This window comes from Grampus griseus (genome assembly GCF_964374135.1).
Source record: "Grampus griseus genome assembly, chromosome: 8".
Taxonomy (NCBI): Eukaryota; Metazoa; Chordata; class Mammalia; order Artiodactyla; family Delphinidae; genus Grampus; species Grampus griseus.
Genome location: NC_139002.1, coordinates 64,169,226 through 64,186,491, shown reverse-complemented (window position 1 = coordinate 64,186,491; position 17,266 = coordinate 64,169,226). Strand labels below are relative to the sequence as shown.

Below are 17,266 nucleotides of genomic sequence, written 5' to 3'. Positions count from 1 at the left end.
CCTCTCTCTGAGCCTCAGCTTCTCATCTTAAAATGAGGTTGATAATAGTATCAGGGTTCTTGGGAGAATGAAACGAGATTATATATTCAGGCTCTTCAAACAGGGCTGGCACGAAGTTAAGTGCTCAGTCAGTGTCACTGTGTGGTTTCCTTCTCCTGCAGATGGATGACGAGGACACGTTGTTACCTAGGAAGTTGCAGGCGGCTCTGGAGCAGGCTCTAGAGAGGAAGAATGAACTGATCTCCCAGGACTCTGACAGCGACTCCGATGATGGTGAGTGAGGCTTGCCCCAGTTAGAATCAGTTCTGGTCCCAGACTCCCTCTGCTCTGGGCCTGGGCCTGGGCCTCATGGGGCTTGGACCCTGATTCTATGCACCAGACCCTTCTGGCTAGTGAAGCTCAGGTATAGGACCTTGGTCTCGCTTTAGCCTAGAATTCTCTAGCCCCACTAGTGTGGCTCTAGGAGTTGTGGCTTGACTGGGTCTCAGGGGAGAGAAATAGTGTGGTATTTTATCAGAGGGAGTTCAGAAACTTAAACATTGGGGCTGCTTCTAGGGTGGCCCAGGCTACAGAGCTACCTCTTGCCTCTAATTCTCTACCTCAGGAAGTTTGGGGAGAAAAACCCTGAAGACAGTTGGCAACCGCAGAGACTCTTCTCGCTGACCGGACACTAGTTATTCCTCCCTCTCAGGCCCTGCCTCGAGCCACTGCAGGAGATGGAGGGAGCTTCCTCTTCCTGTGAAGCCAGGGAAACCACTGAGGGTGAGGGTGTGTGGGGAGTGGCGCTCTGGTCCCTAATCTCCATCTTCATTCATCCAGCAAGTATTCCCCAGCTTCCGTGTTCAGAGCACAGTTTCCGATCTCCTGGCTCAGGAACGAGTTACAAGCCTGGGAGCACGAGAGCTAAGGTTTCAAAAACAGAGAAGTGGTTCTGGCTGGAGTTCCGTCGAGGAGAGGGAGACACCACCAGCTGGAGGCTGGGGATGCAGGCTCTTGACCTGAACCTCAAAGATTTTCTCTTCTCTTCCAGAATGTAATACCCTCAATGGGCTGGTGTCAGAGGTGTTTATCCGGTTCTTTGTGGAGACTGTTGGGCACTACTCCCTCTTCCTGACCCAGAGTGAGAAGGGGGAGCGGGCCTTTCAGCGAGAGGCCTTCCGCAAGTCTGTGGCCTCCAAAAGCATCCGCCGTTTTCTTGAAGTTTTTATGGAGTCTCAGATGTTTGCTGGCTTCATCCAAGACAGGGAGCTAAGAAAGTGTCGGGCAAAGGGTAAGGCCAGAAGAGCCTGGGGTAGGGTGTTCTGGGGGGATGTCAGGAGTCCTCCAACTTTTCTGCTACCCACAGGGCTGAGTAGCCAGGCACTGGTGAGCTTCCATCAGGAAGCTCTTGAGTTATTAGCCAGGGCAGGCCTCCTAACATCCCTTTTCTTCTGAGAGAGACTGCCAAGGGCACCTTCTCCTCCTGCCCCAGTACGTGCATTCACAAGCCTGGGCACAGGCTGGAGCCACGTGGCAAGAGTGGGGCTTATCTCCACCTATCCCCGCAGCATTCACAGGTCCTTCCTTACTCAGAGAAAAAGACCAGACTGTGCAGTTTAGGGAGTCCTGAGAATCCAGGGTTGAGAAAGCCCCTGAAGAGAACTGAGCTAGCTCACTGTCTTAGGTTGGTGACAGTCTGCCCTCAGAGCACAAAGGTTATCTTATCTCTGTTATTTCATCAGCTCTGCCCACCCTAGGGCTTTTTCATCTCATCAAGACCTTTCTAACCTCAGGGTTATTATTTATTCTGCCCACTAATACTGTCCATTTAGTGTAACAAACCTTTTGAAACAACATGGTAGTGTGGTCTAAAAGGAGCTGGAGAAGGTGTCCACTTGGGGGCAGCTCTGTTACGAGGAGTGGCATCCTCACCATAATGCAGCTCAGGAACGTGCACTGGGAGGCAAGGGGCTCTTGCCATCAGCAGTGAACATGGGCCAGTCTGATAAGCCCAGTCTGAATGGATGAGCCAGTCTGAATTCTGGTAGGATGCTCTTATAATTGCAGATCTTTGGTTTCCCCCTTTTTGGGATCTGTGCCCTTTGGTCTCCCTCCAGGAGGCCTCCCCTTCCCTTCCTCCAATGACTGTTCTCTTCTCTGTTCCTGTTTCTCCTCTTCCCCAGGCCTCTTTGAGCAGCGAGTGGAGCAGTATTTAGAGGAACTGCCAGACACTGAGCAGAGTGGAATGAACAAGTTTCTCCGTGGTTTGGGTAAGTAGCTTTGTCACTAATGAGACATATTCAGCAAGAAGGGAGGGTCTGGGGGAATCTGTACCCCAAACTACTCTAAACCCATGCCAGTATTTATATCGGGGCTGTAGACAGAACAGGAAGAGATCTCATAGAGCCTCACCTAGGTCAGGTCTTCCTGGGTGCACTCCTTCCTGAGTGAGCACAAGGGCCATTAGGACCAGTGAGCTTTCCTCGAGGCTATAAGGGGTCTAACTACAAAAGTGGCAGCACCAGAGTGCCTTTCAAAGAGCTGAGCCAACTAAATCACAGCATCATAGCATGTCTCACTTTAAAAGGAAAATTGAGACTGAAGAAGTTAAATGGCTTGCCCAAATCCATACATGATTAATACCAGTGCTCTGATTAGAGCTCTAGAGTGTTTTCACCATCCTGGATCATACCTAGCTGTAATCCAGTCTTTCTAATCCTTCTCTCCCACTGAGAGGGTTAGGGCTGTTGGAAGAGATGATACTGAAACATTCTCACTCTTGCCCTCCTCTGGCCCACAGGCAACAAAATGAAGTTCCTCCACAAGAAGAATTAAGCCCCCTTTCCCAGTAACAGAGTCCAGTGCCTTGCAGAGCCTGGAGCCTGGGGAGGGGGCCCAGCCTTGGACCCTCTGGGCTGCTATGGCTGCTCTGCCCCCACAGACCCCACCCTCCAAGCCAGCCCACCTCTGCCTTCACAATATCCCAGGATACTGTTTGTAAATAATCTGCTGTAAGCTTTCTTATCTGTTTCTGTAACGAGCAGAGAATCCGGTAAATATTTGTGTATTCCCAAGAGGCCGGGTGCTTTCCTGCCCTGCCCGAGCACGGATGAAGTTTTGCTGGGTGCTGGCGACTGGCCAATTATGTGCAGCTGACTGTCTCAGCCGAACCACTGATCTTCCCCTGGAGGCTCCTGGCCTGCCTGCCTAAGGCCCCTGCTGCCAGTCTCGGGCCCTGGAGAGCAGATGCTGTCTTGTTATGTACAGGACTATTTTTTTTTAATCTTAGAGTTTCTATTTTTTTCTAGTAGTCCCCCTCCCCTAATCCTCTGTTTCTGAAAAGCAAAGACCAATCAACCCCCGTTTGCAGCATGGTACCAGGCTCTTGGGCCTGGCCTTCTCCTATTCCTCCCACCTTTGTGATGGTCAGTGAGTCATGGGAAGCCCACCCCCCAGCTCTGCTAGTGTTCTCTGGGCCCGGCTCCCACTCAGTGGTAGCCATGATGCGGTACAGGGCACCCCTCCTTCCCGTCATCTACGGGTGTTCTCAATAAACAGTGTATAGTTGTTTGGGCCCAGAGCCCCATGTGTTTCTTGGCTTTATTATCTAGAGTTCTCTCTCCAGGGGAATGGGCTGAGGCAGGCCCATCAGGGATGAAACACCTTCATGCAGGGAACTGAGTACTTGATTTAAGAGTTTACCTTTAGTGTGGGTCACTGACCTCCCCTGAAATTGAGTTCTCTGGCCCGAGCTGTATGACTGCTCTTAGAAGATACCTAATCATTGCTCTAGCTCAGCTTCCCTCTCCAACAGCTAACTGTTCAGATCCTATGTGTTTCCAGTGATGGAAAGAATGTTCATTGCCCCTTGGCTCCACTATTAGGTGAATCTTGACATTTTCCTATTCAGTATGAAGCCCTTAAGACATCATTGGGTATCTTAACATTGGTGGAGTCAAGCCCAGCTAAAGCCAATCCAGGGCTGGCTTATAGCCCTGGCCCATTGTCTACGGCTCTTCCATGTCACTCTGTGAAGTTTTTTTTCCATTGGAAGTCTAGGTGTGCATATAGAAAATTCTGCTATATTCCTTGGAAAAGCAAGGAGAGAAGCAAGGTGGGGAATATGGGTGGCTTAGGCTTTCCACTCACCCAAGGCCTTCACAGAGCTGAGACCTTGAAAATTCCCAGGATGAGGCATTAAGCTGGAAGTCTCTTCATTGGTATTGGCTTTGAGTCTGGTGGATTTGAATCATAGAGTGAAGTTTTCCTGTCCTTCCACCTTAGCCTGCTTGTTAAACAGGAGATGATCCCTTCCTGAATCCCCTTTCCTTCTTTTCCCCATCTCCACTGAGCCCTGCACAGGTCCCAACCTGTCCATAGTTTGGGGTTGCTGTCTGCCTCATAAAGCAAAGTAGAAGGTTTGTCTTCTAGGAAGACAAATTCGTCTTCTCCTCTGAGAAAGCCTCTTACATAGTTGGCTTTGGCATCTTCCAGGAATAGGAGGGCAGGGATTGAGGCCTCATGAGTCTGGGTTTTCAGCTGAGGTAGAGAGAGGACAGTGGTTATAACTGGAAAGTCCAGAGTAGGGTGTTGTTACCTCCAGAACTTGTCACTGTTAACTCATCCTGGGCTTCGTGAGTCATAGAAGTGGATTCCTTAATAAAATAAGTTTACAAAAGGTGCTATTTCTTTCTCCTTTCCTCTCCCTCTCTTTTTTAATGTGCCTCCACAGAATCCTCGACATGTGATCAGATCACAAGGTATATAGGTGTAAATTATTATTTTTAAAAATCTGTAACTTGTATGTAGCTTTAAAGTACAGTGCATTTTAACCCTAGGGGTTCCCGCCTCCTCCCATGGCCACAGCTCTCATCCCAATCTAGAAAACCGATATTGGTACACAGTGGCTTGGAATGGGCTGCAAGGGCCCGTACAGTGACTGCTCTGTGCCTCGCCCAGAAGTCTCATCTGGAAGGTAGAGGAGGGTGTGTCCAGGGGGCCTGGTTTGGGGTTGACAAAAAGTATGTAGGGCTTCTTTCCAAGTTCTGCTTTCACGTGATCTCTGGACACCTAAACTGATGGTTCTCAATCCTAGCAGATGCAACACTCTTTCTCTATAGCAAATACTGTTAACTCTCGCTTTTATTATCCTGAAATGAAATTCATAGATAATGTAACCTACCTAAACACATCTTAACTGTAATATAGTCTTAACCATAATATAAAAGGGGAGAAATAAAAGGAAAAGTATTTTGTCATAAAATAACATGTACTTAAAATATGTGAATGCTTGGGCACAACTGTATTATAAGACATAAGTCAGATGCTTACGCCCGTACACAGAATTACTGTGAATGCAACAGCTACACATGCAGAAGAAGTGTTGAATTAGCAACTCAGATTCTACTAAGTGGGTGTTAACCACTTAGTAAGAGAGTTTTCTGAAATGAACAATTTTTGGCAATATTTTAAACAAAACACATTTTGAGCTTCCCCTGATTTAAACAATAGTTGGAATCCTGGAAAACCGAGAAGTATATGAAACCTGCAAAAAACAAAAACAAAACAAACACAAAAAACCAATAACACATCTTTTTGATTCTGATTGTGTGTAAAATGAAGGTAGGTTCTAAGCTAGGTTTTCCTTTGCTGTTTAGAGCAGCAGTCCCCAGCCTTTTTGGCACCAGGGACCAGTGTCACGGAAGACAGTTCTTCCAGGTAAGGGGTGGGGCTGGGGGGTGGCTCGGGCAGTAACGTGAGCGATGGGGAGCAGCAGAGGCGGCTTTGCTCACTTGCCCACTGCTCCCCTCCTGCTGTGCAGCCCAGTTCCTAACAGACCGCGGACCCCTGGTTTAGAATCAACCCATACATTGCAGGACATCAAGCATCTCTGGTTGCTTCCCTTCCATAATTGTGACCAAAAATGCTCCCGTACCTTTACAAAATGCGCCCCACTCCCCCGAGGATGGTGTCCACACTACTGAAAATAACAGTGCTTAGACAGTGCCTTTCTGGGAAATTGCTCAGGGGCAGCGCAATGCTGTCTCCTCTACCAGAAGTCCCAGTGCCTATGAACTGTCAGCCCTCCTCCATTCTGGAGTTAAGAAAGGCCCTGGGGTTTTCTCCAGTAATCGGTCTGCTAACTTTTAGAGCAGGGCAGGTTGCGCTATTACATCTTTCTAAATGCTCTTTTCGGTAAATTACCATGCTCTGGTAAACACAATGTTGAAATGAGAAGTATGGGCTTTTTAAAGGCAATATTTTGGAATGCTCTTGGAAAGCAACTGTGGTTCACGCTGGATGGTATGTGGAATTAGGACCCCAAGAAAATTATTCTAATTATATCACAGATCAGTTTAAATTGTGTTAAAAATAATACCCTTTGTTTTGCAAATAAGACTTATAACTCACCTTGTACCCCAAAGGACTGATTTATAAGGATACATAAATTGGGGTTTGTTTTTTTTTTAAACCAACTTTAAGTAGAAATGAAAGTAAAACAAAAACTGGGCTGCAAAACAGAGCCAGAAATGAAACATACACTTAACCTATATTCTTCCTAGGGGCGACACACAAAATTAGTTTCTAGAGCCACACAGTATGGCATTCCAAAACATCTTGAATTTACTTGCCTATGGGCTGTGGGGGTGGGTGTAATTTAAAAGGTCATGAAGTTCTAGAATAAGAGAAAATATTACTTTTCAGCACTGACAAGCTACCATAACTTGTAGTTAAAGTTGTCTATTTATATTGCTTTTTAACGTGAAAGTAATATGCATTTGGTTAAGGAAGAAACAAACTACCAAAGCATACATCATCTTCCTCACCTCCCAAAACTCATGAGGAAAAAAATCCCTTCTGCATTGTTCTTCCAGAACCTTCCCATGCACGTACAAGTTTTTCTTTTGTTTTGTTTATTTTTAATCCCAAAGTACGTCGAACTCTCATTATCTTTTAATGGCAACGTAATTTGAGAGATATGGAAATTCCCATCTTGAAAGTGCATCAAAAGGCCACAGCTTCTCTTCTTCCGCGCAGCCAAAGCGGAAATTGAGTGCGGCGAGGCAGGCGACCTAGGCTGTGCGCCCACCACGCCGCACTTGGACACTGGCCGGGTTAAACCTCCCGCCTCGTCCGCGCGCCACGGGCCAGCCCCGCCCCCTGCCGGAAATGGCGGATCGGCGCCTATCATGCTTCCGGCCCTGGGGTGGGATGGGACAGAGATCAAAGTGACGCCGGAACCAGAACCTCGCACCCTCAGGAAGTGGCTCAGCGGCAAGGGAGAGGAGAGCGGCTGTGCGGTGCGGACGGTTTGAGTGCGCCAAGGACGTCGGGCGGTAGGGACCAACGAGAGCGGCTGCTAGGGCGCCAGCCTCCACAGGGCTCCAGCCGCTGGCATCCCGGTAACCTCCCACCCCGCAGCGCAGGTACGCGAGCGCTGCCTGCCTCTCGCCGGTGGTGCACGCCTTTGGCTGCTTTTCATCCCGGGCTGGCTGCTACTGGGCTAGTTAGCCATCGCATAGTAATATTTATTTGAATTGAAAAGTTAAAATCCTATTTAGCTGGTTTTGACAATGAGGGCTTTTGCAAATTATGTGGCGGACATTTCCCATAAATTGGAAGTCACAGTGGCAGCTCCGAGGTTTGAATAACAATGTATTTAAAGCACATACATTAATTATTAGGCTAGAAATATACTTAGCAATTCAAGCTGATAGAGAATTTAGCCGTTAACCTGAGTTAGGGGGCACCTGTTAAGTAATGGGGCACCTGCTCCCCCTACATGGGAGAATCTCATCAACACCGTGCACTTATCATCGGCCACTAAAGAGGCAGTGGCAGTATGGGTCTCTGTGCCTACCGGACAGGCTAATCAAAGCTCGACAATCTAATGCATGAACTTTTCCTATGCATCGGCTATATTATGTATCTCAGCATTGGCACGTTTCACTCTCAGATATAAAACCAAAGCGTAAGGTTTGCCTTTGGTCCTATTAAAGATAAGCACTTGCTCTAGGTCCGTGTCCTCCATTATCCTGAACATGTTTGGCTTTTCACCAGTAACCCAGCTTCCTTTGGCAACAGTATTACCTGGGAGTAATCAGAGCATCTCCCCAGTTATTACCTGTAGATAATGGTGAGTGAGCAAGCCAGAACATGGCAGCTCACACAGATCAGCAGCTATACTCTTGAGGCATCCTCCCTATTCAGAATGGCTGTACTAGTGACTGACTTTCATACTTAGCATCCATGTCCAACAGCAGCACCTCCATATAGGATTGGGATGAGCATTATCCCACCCAGTTTCAGGACAGTTATACTGCAAGGTTCTAGCAATGAAACCTTGGAGGAAGCTAGCCATAAAGGGACTACTGACCACCTATCCTCCCCCTAAACCATATTTTGCTGCCAGCCCCACCCCAATTCAGTCACCAAGTCCTGTCTGTCCCTTATGTCTTCTGAATCCTGTCTTCCATCCTCATGGTCCCGCCTCCAGCCTTCCACTGTAGCCTTGTGCCCTTAAACTACAGCCGGGCCAGAATAACTGTTCGCTCCATGCTCCTCTCCCATATAACACCTCCCAACTTGCCTAACCTTTCCAAACTGGGTTTCCTAAATGCATGTTTGCTCTTTCCTGTGTTTAGACCACTTTCCCATTGACTGAATCACACCAAGGTTAACTGACTTGTCTGCTCGGGTAATAATGGTTCACTTACATGCTGGTTACTAAGAGCGAAACACAAAAATTTAGTAAATGCTTTCCATCTTACTTAATCCACACAATCCTCAAGTAGGTACGTTTACGTAAATTTAAAGATGAGAAAACTGGACTAAGCCTAAGTCACACAGCTATTAGGTTTAGATATAAATTTCAAATCCGGCCTGAATCTTAAGACACTGTATTTACACATTTATGTACCTTCAATGTCTAGAAGGCATTGAAGCTTCCCTATTATAAGTCCTCCAAAAGACATTAAGGGAAACCCGATTTTTACCTTTCTCCACCAGTACCAACAGAAGATGTTAATGATCGTTATTAGCTTATCCAGCTGAGTGCCTTCCTGACACCTTTAACTCTCCATTATACAAATCAATTACATTTCCTCCCCTGTCTTTCCTTACATTTGACCATCCCCAATATCTTCTGAAGGCTGTCATGACAAATTAGTCTCACAGAAAGTCATAGTTCCCAGTCTATTTATGATCCCACAAAACAATACAGAAACCACCCTCTACCAAACTAAACATGTAAGTAGAGTTTTAGGGGGCTTAAGTGCCATCTTAACTATTCTTTGGTCAGGGTTCTAGACTGCAAGTTCTATTATGGGCCAAAAAACTTTTAAAATCTTGGAAAACTATACCAAATTATAATTTACCAGGATCTAAGAGGGTCCTATCTGCACACAAGCATTGCTCATCTTCTTGGTTTTGCAGGAGGTAACAAACCCTAGGAAACCTGATTCTGGTTTCTGGCCTTTTAGCATTCCCCAAATTTCTCTATTAGATACATTTCACGCTGGAAGGAAAATCATTAGCATTTCATGATGTTATTTCTTTGAACATGAAGACTCCTATGCACAAGGACCCATAAATCCTGACAACTGCTTTCTAGAATCTAAACCACTCTGATGTGTAAAAGCCCTGGTGTGTTTAAAATTCAGACTGTTGGGCCCCATTCCAACATTTTGATTATCAACAGAATGGTTTGGTCTGAGATGAGGAAGCCAGGTGTAAGAACCTTAAACTGACGAAGTAAGTCCCAAAGAACCACTTCTATCCTACCACTGACCCATCTTTCCAACATGACTCATCAAAATCTTGTAAAGATCATGAGTTTTCCCCCTTGACATGGAACAATTAAGGGCACATTGTCCCACTCATTTATAAAGTCAGAGCACACAATGCCAACAGGCCTTTCAATGGTATGACGGCACCAACAGGTATCATTCTCGCTTTGTAAGTGAGAAGCCTCAAATTAGGTAACCAGCCAAGGCCTTATTCTCAGTGTTGGTGCCATCTCTTCCATACTTTGAGGGGAGCTGGTGGAAGAGCCCAGGTCCTCAAACCCTTACTCCTAGAACCTGTTAGGTGGGTTTCTGTACAGGTAGGGAGGTAGAAGTGCCAAAGAACCCTCACTCAGACCAGAAGAGAAAAGCACTTGTTATCATTTAATGAATCTCCCACCACGTGGCTTCAAGCTACCAGGACACAAGCCCCACCAACACCCTTAATCTTCTCCTCAGCTCTTCTGCTGAAGAATTTGGCCTTCACGATGACAGGCTGCTTTGGGAGCTTTCCCTTCCCCAGAACTTTGTAGTAACCCTAGAACAGAGAAAAGGGTTTATAATGCACCGTGGCAGTCACCAACTCTGTGATGGGTACGAAGAAAAATGCCTACCAATCCACTCCATCTAGGGGCCAGGGAGGGCATGTTTCTGATCTGGGCACTCCCGGGGGCACTGACTGCCCTCGCCAGTGAATCAAGACCAGCAGATTCTCTCCGAGGACTCTAGCACACCAGGACAAGAGCTGTCAGGATGTGACTCTAGTCTCGGGCAGAGCTCAAACCCTTTCTCCTATTCAATTACGACTTGATAAGCAAAAAAGGAAAATCACATTTCCAGCAATGCTCCAAGTCGTGGTCATCAGAATTGCTCAAAGAAAAGGCTGAGAAAGGGAAATTTAAAACTTTACTGAAAGCCCCCTCAGGATTCCCACCACCTCCATACCCACAGTGGGTAAGACTGACACAAGGACCAGAACTCCTAATGATATACAAAAATGCTTTTTTTTGGGGAGGGGGGCGGGGGTTCTCTTCAGATAATGTCAGGCCTTAAATAACAATTGAACATATTAGGATTTTATTCTGTAAGAAACATAAAGAGCCAAGGGCTGTGCCTCATGCAGTCTTGTGTAAAACAGACCAGAGCCAGCTGACCTAAATTACTACCAATAGTTCAGGTGAGAAACCCGTACAAATCAGGGCACTGACACTAGGAATAAGATAACCGATCGGAAAACGTTCAAGTAAAAAATGAAGTAAATGAATGAGGGAGTGGAAGAACTACTCTTCAAATGTTTTGCATGAATCACAATTGAACAAGAGTTCAATTTTGATCAGTAAGTACCCGTGGAAATGCTACGGAAAGTGTAACTGTCTAGTAGGTATCTGGGTATAGACTCTAGGTGCAAGTATATTATCCAGAATTTTGAAAGGCAAAAAATATTCAATTCACTCACCGATCGCACCACATCAATGATAGGAGCAGCTCCAGTCTTGTTCTTGGCAGCATTTACCCGTGTCTGCTCACTGACCAAGGTCCACAATTTATCAAGGTTGACAGTTGGGCAGAAGCTCTGGTTCCTCTTTAAGTGGTAATGCCTCATACCAACTTTCCCAAAGTATCCTGGGTGACTGAGAAAAGAAGGCAACCATTTCCATTACCTCACTCCAACTAAAAAGCTATGCTTACCATCTCCACAGTCCATCTCCCCCCATTACAGTGTAAGGTGTGCACTCATGCAGAAGAGTGACAAAGCAGGTACTCCACTTCTTGAATAAAACAAATCTTTAAAAAGCCACCAAAGACTATCGGGTGGAAAAGACTAGCCTTATTTCACGGAACCAAAGTAAGTCACTGAGAAAGTGAGAGGCAGTGCCAAGACTAGGATTCAGGTCACTTGACAGCTTCCCCACACTCCTGTAACACAGGTCTCCTAAACAAATAGTTAAAACACAACCCCGCTAATTTGTGGGCGTTAAACGGATCTAACAGTTGTGTAAGTCAATCTGATGCATGTCACTAACCCGGTGACTGACTATGCCACGAGGGCCACAGCCAGTGAATAAGGTCAGCAGTTTCTCTTCGAGGACTCTAGCACACTAAGGCAATAGCCGATACCCAAGCGTGACTCTAGCCTCGGTGACAAGTTCTCAGTTCACATCAAATATTAACTTGACGAAACCCAGCCACAGGCAAGGTTTCTGAGTGGTAAGAGCCTTGCTTCCCGTTGAAGATGTTCTTAACTACCCTCTACCCCTAAATCCAAAGCTGTCAGTGTCAGGAAAGGCAGAGTCCGAAAAACACTCACTATTTGTCGAAGTTGATCCTGTGGTGATGCATGCCACCAGCATTACCGCGGCCTCCCGGGTGCTTCCGGTGTTTGCCTGCAGAAACACAAAGCTACATGGCTAAAATAGCCTTCTCCAACCCCTCGATATTACTTCTCGCAAAAGCATTTCCCCATACCTCTGTGCCTTTGCTTAATACCCCTCTTCCAGCAATGCTGTTCCTTCAAGACTCTGGGATAATCATCACTTTGCAGTGTTCCACCTCACAACACTAGCACAGTAGTCCATACCTTCAACCAATTCAATACTGGACCCCGCTCAATTTCCAACCCCCCAACTGACGTGAAATTCTCTAAAACTGGAGTACTAGAGAATTCTCAAAGATAAAGCCAACAGCTAATGATCAAATTCAATCCGACTCGACCGCCAAGAGCTCTAACTAACCCACTTCTCTAAGTTACCTACTTCCTGACAAGCTAGCACCATGCAGAGATAGCCCAAGGACGACCAGGATGTGGAGACAGTACTTACCGATGCGGCCGTGGCCGTGGCTCACGTGCCCCCTAAGTTTCCGGGTCTTCCTTAGTCTGGATGGCTGTGTGGGAAAAGGTGCTTGGTGATAAGGCCTAAGGGAAGAGGGGCAGGGGGCGAAGCTTGCCAGTCTGTGAGAGGCCTATAGGCCTGGGGGTCAAGGATCTGCTTTGTTGCACCTTCAGCAAAGTCGAGGTTACGGCTTGGCCCGGGGCCGTGCGGCCTCATCAGGGAGGCGCCCGGGAACCCCGGACCGCGTGTCTCGAGAAACCGAACCGCAGGATGAACACGCGGCCCCAGGCTCCCCGCCCCGCCCCGGACCCACGCCGGCTACCCCGCCCTGCGGCTGGCCATGCGCGGCCTGGAGGACCGGGCCAAGCTCGGGAGTAGGTGGCTGGGGTGCAAGGTGAGTAAAGATCGCGGCCTAGGCCAGCAACTATGCGGACGCATCAGAAAAATCACCTACCATGTCAGCGACCGAGACGAAAAAGGAAGGGCTCTGTAAAGTCTCGCGAGCTATCGAGCTCGGGGGCGGAGCCAACGCCTCACTTCCGGTCCGGAGGCCGGGCCGTGGGCGGAGCTTTTTTGGCGTCGCGGGTCTTGAGCTGCTGCGGGTTTTGCTGTTTCCACTTCCTGTGGGGTGAACTCTCCGTCATAGAGTTGTTCCGGAGGCTGCGGGGGCCGAGAGCCTTCTCCGTGCTGTCACGCGTGCGCTCGGGCTCAGAGGCGGAGCGCTGGCGCGGAAGGCGGGGCTTGGGACGCTGTAGTGCACGCAGCTGGGGTCCAGGTGGGCCGGGCGCTTTTCCCAGGGACATGGCCCAGGAACCTGCTGGGGCCACTGTATTTCTCTGCTGCTCACCAACCGCCCCATCCTGAGCAGCCCCATGCGTCTCGCTGTTTTTGGTGGTCGGCTCGGCTCGGGCGGTAGCGGTTGCTTGCTTGTCCCCTGGCCGCAGTGAGAAATCGCAAGGTCCTGTTTGACCCTGTGTGCCCACCCGATGTCTCTTCCTGCTCCCTTTATTCCTGCTCCCTTTAAAGTCTTTCTAGATGTCTCTACCACCCTCCGGGACCTTCTCGCCCACACTACTGAGTGGGCTCAAGGTCTTCCTTTCTCCTTTGCCCTTGTGCTATCGTCCCGGTCGTCCTCATTTGGAACAACCTGAGTTCAGGGACCTCTAACGCCTGGTCGCTTTAGGGTTCTTTATTCTCCAGACCCTGTAAATCTTCTACCCGCCACATTTTAATTTTACTGCATGCCCGTGACCCCCTCCTCTCCTGGACCAGAGAACCCCTGCTCAATCTGGACCCTATGCAAGGGTCTCCTCTTGTAATACTTCTCTGACCCATTCAGCCATAGTTGCTCACCTCCCCCCACTGTGCCACCTCAAAATCTAGTACAGAGCTCTTATGTAATTGTTGATCCGCATTTGTCTTTCCTACTAGACCAAATTTCTTAAAGGCTGGAGGATTACTTTCTTTTATCCATGGACTCCTAGCTCCTGGCATGTAGTACATGTTCAACAAATGATCGTTAAGTGAATGAATGCACCTACCCTCACCACCCTTTCTAAACTAAAGTGCAAGAGACATCCTTTCCGTCTTAAGTCTCAGCCAATGTTCAAGATCACATTCCCTCAGTCACTCAGTGTGTGTTTGGGTGTATTTTCTGTGCCTTGTTCCCTTCAGCTAAAATACATTTTAGCTAAAATATCCTAAATTCTCCTTGTTTCTATTTATTACCCTTGCTCTTTCCTTTTCAGCCAAGCTCCCCAAAAGAATAGTCAACAAATCCTGTCCATTTGCTAGCTTCCCATTCATTGTTTAATCCACTGCAGTCTAGCTCTCAGCCCCATTATTTCAATGAAATTGCTCTTATGGAGGTCATCAATTAACCAAACACTGACCTGAATGTACTCTTCCTCATACCACTTATTCTTTGTTGTACTTTACCCATTTGACTTCTTTTTCTAACTAATCTCTTGCCTTCCTCCTATCTTTCTGGCTACTTCTCTGTCTTCCTTTCAGGTTCTTCTATATTTGTCCACCATTTAAGTATTGGTGTCTTCAGCCTTCTGTCCTTGCCTCTCTTAACTTTTCATAGTACACAGTGTTCTTGGGTGAACTCATCTTGGGTGGCTTCAATTCACATCTCTGTTGCTGAGCTCCAGACTCATATATTCACTTAATTTCTGGTTAGTATCCCTTGGACATTCTAAGACATCCTAGATAGACATATCCAAATACTTTGATCTTCCCGGTTCTCTGGTGTCTTCTTTATTCTGTAGCTTGGTGAGCAGCCTTGTCCACCCAGATAGTGATGTCAGGGAGACTTGAAAATTGTCCCCAAGCATTCTTTTCCTCTAATACGCTGTCACCGTGTCTTTTTTTCTATACCTGTCTCTCAAATCTGCTTTCTCCTCTTTAGCCCTCGTGCCATGGCCTTCATTAAGGCCCTCATCTTCTGTCTTATCTGGAGTTCGGCACCCTCCTGTGATCACCCTGCCTGTATTCTAACCCTCCTCCAATCGTCCATCCTTCACACCCCTGTCAGTTTGATCTTCCTAAAACGTGACTCTCATCCTTTCACTTACTTGATCAAAAAGTGTGATAGCTCCCTATTACCAGCAGAATACAGCCCACTTGCCTTTCCAAACTAACTTCGGCTTCTTCCCTGCACAAGCTTTCTACTGCAGCCAAACTTGGTACATCCCTTCTACCTTTTTTCCTGTGCTAGTGCCATTTCTCATGCCTGGAGTACTCATCTTCTTTCTGACCAGATGTCCTGAAGCTTCCTCAACCTTTAAGCCCTACCTTACATTCTGCTCTTCCCAGAACACTCCAGCCCACAGTGAGAATAACCAAATATACCTTGCAGTTTACAAAATGTGTCTGCCTGAGAGGTCAACTCTACTAGTCCCATTTTATGAATGAGAGAGTTGAGGCACAGAAGGTTGACTGACTTGCCAGAGGCTATAGAGCTGCTAAGATATAGAGCCTGGGCCTAGCCTTTAGTCTTTTTTCTCCAAATCTCCTGCTTTTACCTTAGCATCTCCTCCCTCTCTGACCTCACAGCATTATGGGCTTCATCACTCTTTCAGTCCTTAATCACATACTGTCTGTTACCAGCAGAAAGAGAGGCCTTGAGAGTTGGCGGCAAGGCCTAAGAAGAGATCGTCCTCTATTTGACATCAAAACTGGCCAGTAAGTGCACAAGTGATGAGCTGAGCTACCTAGAAACTACCCTTGGGAAGATGGTCTGTGAATGGAGGTAAGCTGGGCAGAGTTTTGGGAATGAAAGGTTACCTTCAGGTGTCTAGTAAATGGGGACCGAAGTAAGGACCAAGACTGCCCAGGGCATGGAGGTAGAGTCTGGTTGATGGGACACTGCTTCTGGATAGTTTTGTCAGGTTCCTTGGTTACAGAGGGGCTGCATCCTATCCTTCAGGCCATCCTTCTGAATGGAAGGCCTCCCTGAGCAGACTAGTACTCTGTGTTGGGTTCTGTGCTCACCTAACATTCTCCTCATTGGTGGTTTGATCTCCAGGGTAGGGGGAGTGCCCTGGACAGTTGTCTGGTTTTGGTTTTCTAGCCAGCTCCCTCTTCTTCCCAAGGAAACCATGTAGCTTTAACATAAGGCTCCTGTGGGATTTGTCATTGTGGGTCGGCCAGCTCTGAGAGAGCAAACAAAGCTGAATTCTGTATATAGCAGCCAGACATGAGGCACTAGGTGATCTGTCCCTCCTCACCAGGCACACGGGGCGTGATGGTGGACCTGACCCGTAAGAGGCCTCTTTCTCTGTGGCATCTCTTCTGAAGTAAAACATGGCCTTGTGACATCTCAGACATCTGGGCTCCCCCAGAGGGTCAGGGCCTCAGAAAATGCCTGTGAAATGAGCAGAAGGGAGAGGATGCCAGACAGCCGCCTGGTGAGGCAGGTATATGCAGTGCTGACCTTTTTGCTCCCTCAGCCCTCTCTCCAGGTGGCCTTGTAAACATACTGCCACCCTGAAGAGGGCCCTGTGGTCCCTCTCTCTTCCTCTCCTCTCTGGGAGCCTGATTTCATCAGCAGTCCTTCAGACAGCAACAACAGCATGGGTGCATCCAGCCTTGTTTTCTTGCTCTCCACCTTTAGACTTGGACATTTGGAAATATTATGTTGCTTTCCTTTTTCAAGTAGAAGATTGTCAATTTAAGATGGGAAGAGTCAGGATGTCGTTTCTAAGTGAGAATTTGAGAAAAACTCAGAAATCCAAATTTACTTCAGAAAGAATTTTAAAACTTATATGTAATAGACAAGACAGTAAAACATGAAAGAAAATTTTTTTTTAAAAAAAGTGTAAACATCTCAAATTATAATACCTTACAATGCTGTTTTCATGTCTGAATATTACCTTTCAGTTTTTATTTACATCTAGACATAGCTATCTGCAAAGCTGATGATCATAGTATGCAAATCCTTTTGTCTTCTGCTTCTCGTTTAATACTATTACATTTTTTCTGTATCACTACCCAGTATCCATGATTATTATTTTTAACAGCTGAAGAGTAATTTATCTTCAGCACATACTATAATTTACTAAGCCATTTTCTCATGTATTTTGTTTCCTTGTTCTCATTGTGTTTTTTGCTATTGGAGAAAATGATGCAGTGAACATTTGTGTATATGTGGCTTTTTTCTTCTTC

At 47.0% G+C, this 17,266-nt stretch overlaps 2 protein-coding genes across 7 annotated transcripts in view; one reads left to right on the top strand and one right to left on the bottom strand.

Annotated features, from left to right (window-relative positions):
* DENND2B (DENN domain containing 2B) overlaps positions 1-3,553 on the top strand; it is a gene marked incomplete at its 3' end in the record, with an annotated part of 109,157 nt that extends 105,604 nt beyond the window's left edge. For 3 of the 6 annotated variants that reach the window (XM_082659778.1, XM_082659779.1, XM_082659780.1), the window contains 4 exons: positions 162-273; positions 1,031-1,270; positions 2,163-2,249; positions 2,780-3,553. In XM_082659778.1, the coding sequence (XP_082515904.1) occupies positions 162-273; positions 1,031-1,270; positions 2,163-2,249; positions 2,780-2,814 (474 nt within the window). Of the gene's footprint in view, positions 1-161; positions 274-1,030; positions 1,435-2,162; positions 2,250-2,779 lie in introns of those variants that run through there. The other 3 variants (XM_082659777.1, XM_082659775.1, XM_082659776.1) reach the window with 1 other exon arrangement.
* A 6,576-nt stretch (positions 3,554-10,129) lies between these two features.
* On the bottom strand, positions 10,130-13,143 carry RPL27A (ribosomal protein L27a). The gene is made up of 5 exons (XM_082661099.1): positions 13,050-13,143; positions 12,584-12,647; positions 12,073-12,148; positions 11,221-11,395; positions 10,130-10,302 (listed from the first exon to the last, which is right to left on the bottom strand). Exons 1-5 carry the CDS (start codon positions 13,050-13,052, stop codon positions 10,174-10,176), a joined length of 447 nt encoding a protein of 148 aa, XP_082517225.1. The 5' UTR covers positions 13,053-13,143; the 3' UTR covers positions 10,130-10,173.
* Positions 13,144-17,266: the final 4,123 nt, after the last annotated feature.

Excerpts from the sequence above, each read along its gene's own strand:
- RPL27A (XM_082661099.1), bottom strand. Across the intron at positions 12,149-12,583 it reads CCACGGCCACGGCCGCATCG|GCAAACACCGGAAGCACCCG; the intron begins GTAAGTACTGTC and ends GTGTTTCTGCAG. Across the intron at positions 10,303-11,220 it reads TCATTGATGTGGTGCGATCG|GGTTACTACAAAGTTCTGGG; the intron begins GTGAGTGAATTG and ends TCTCTGTTCTAG.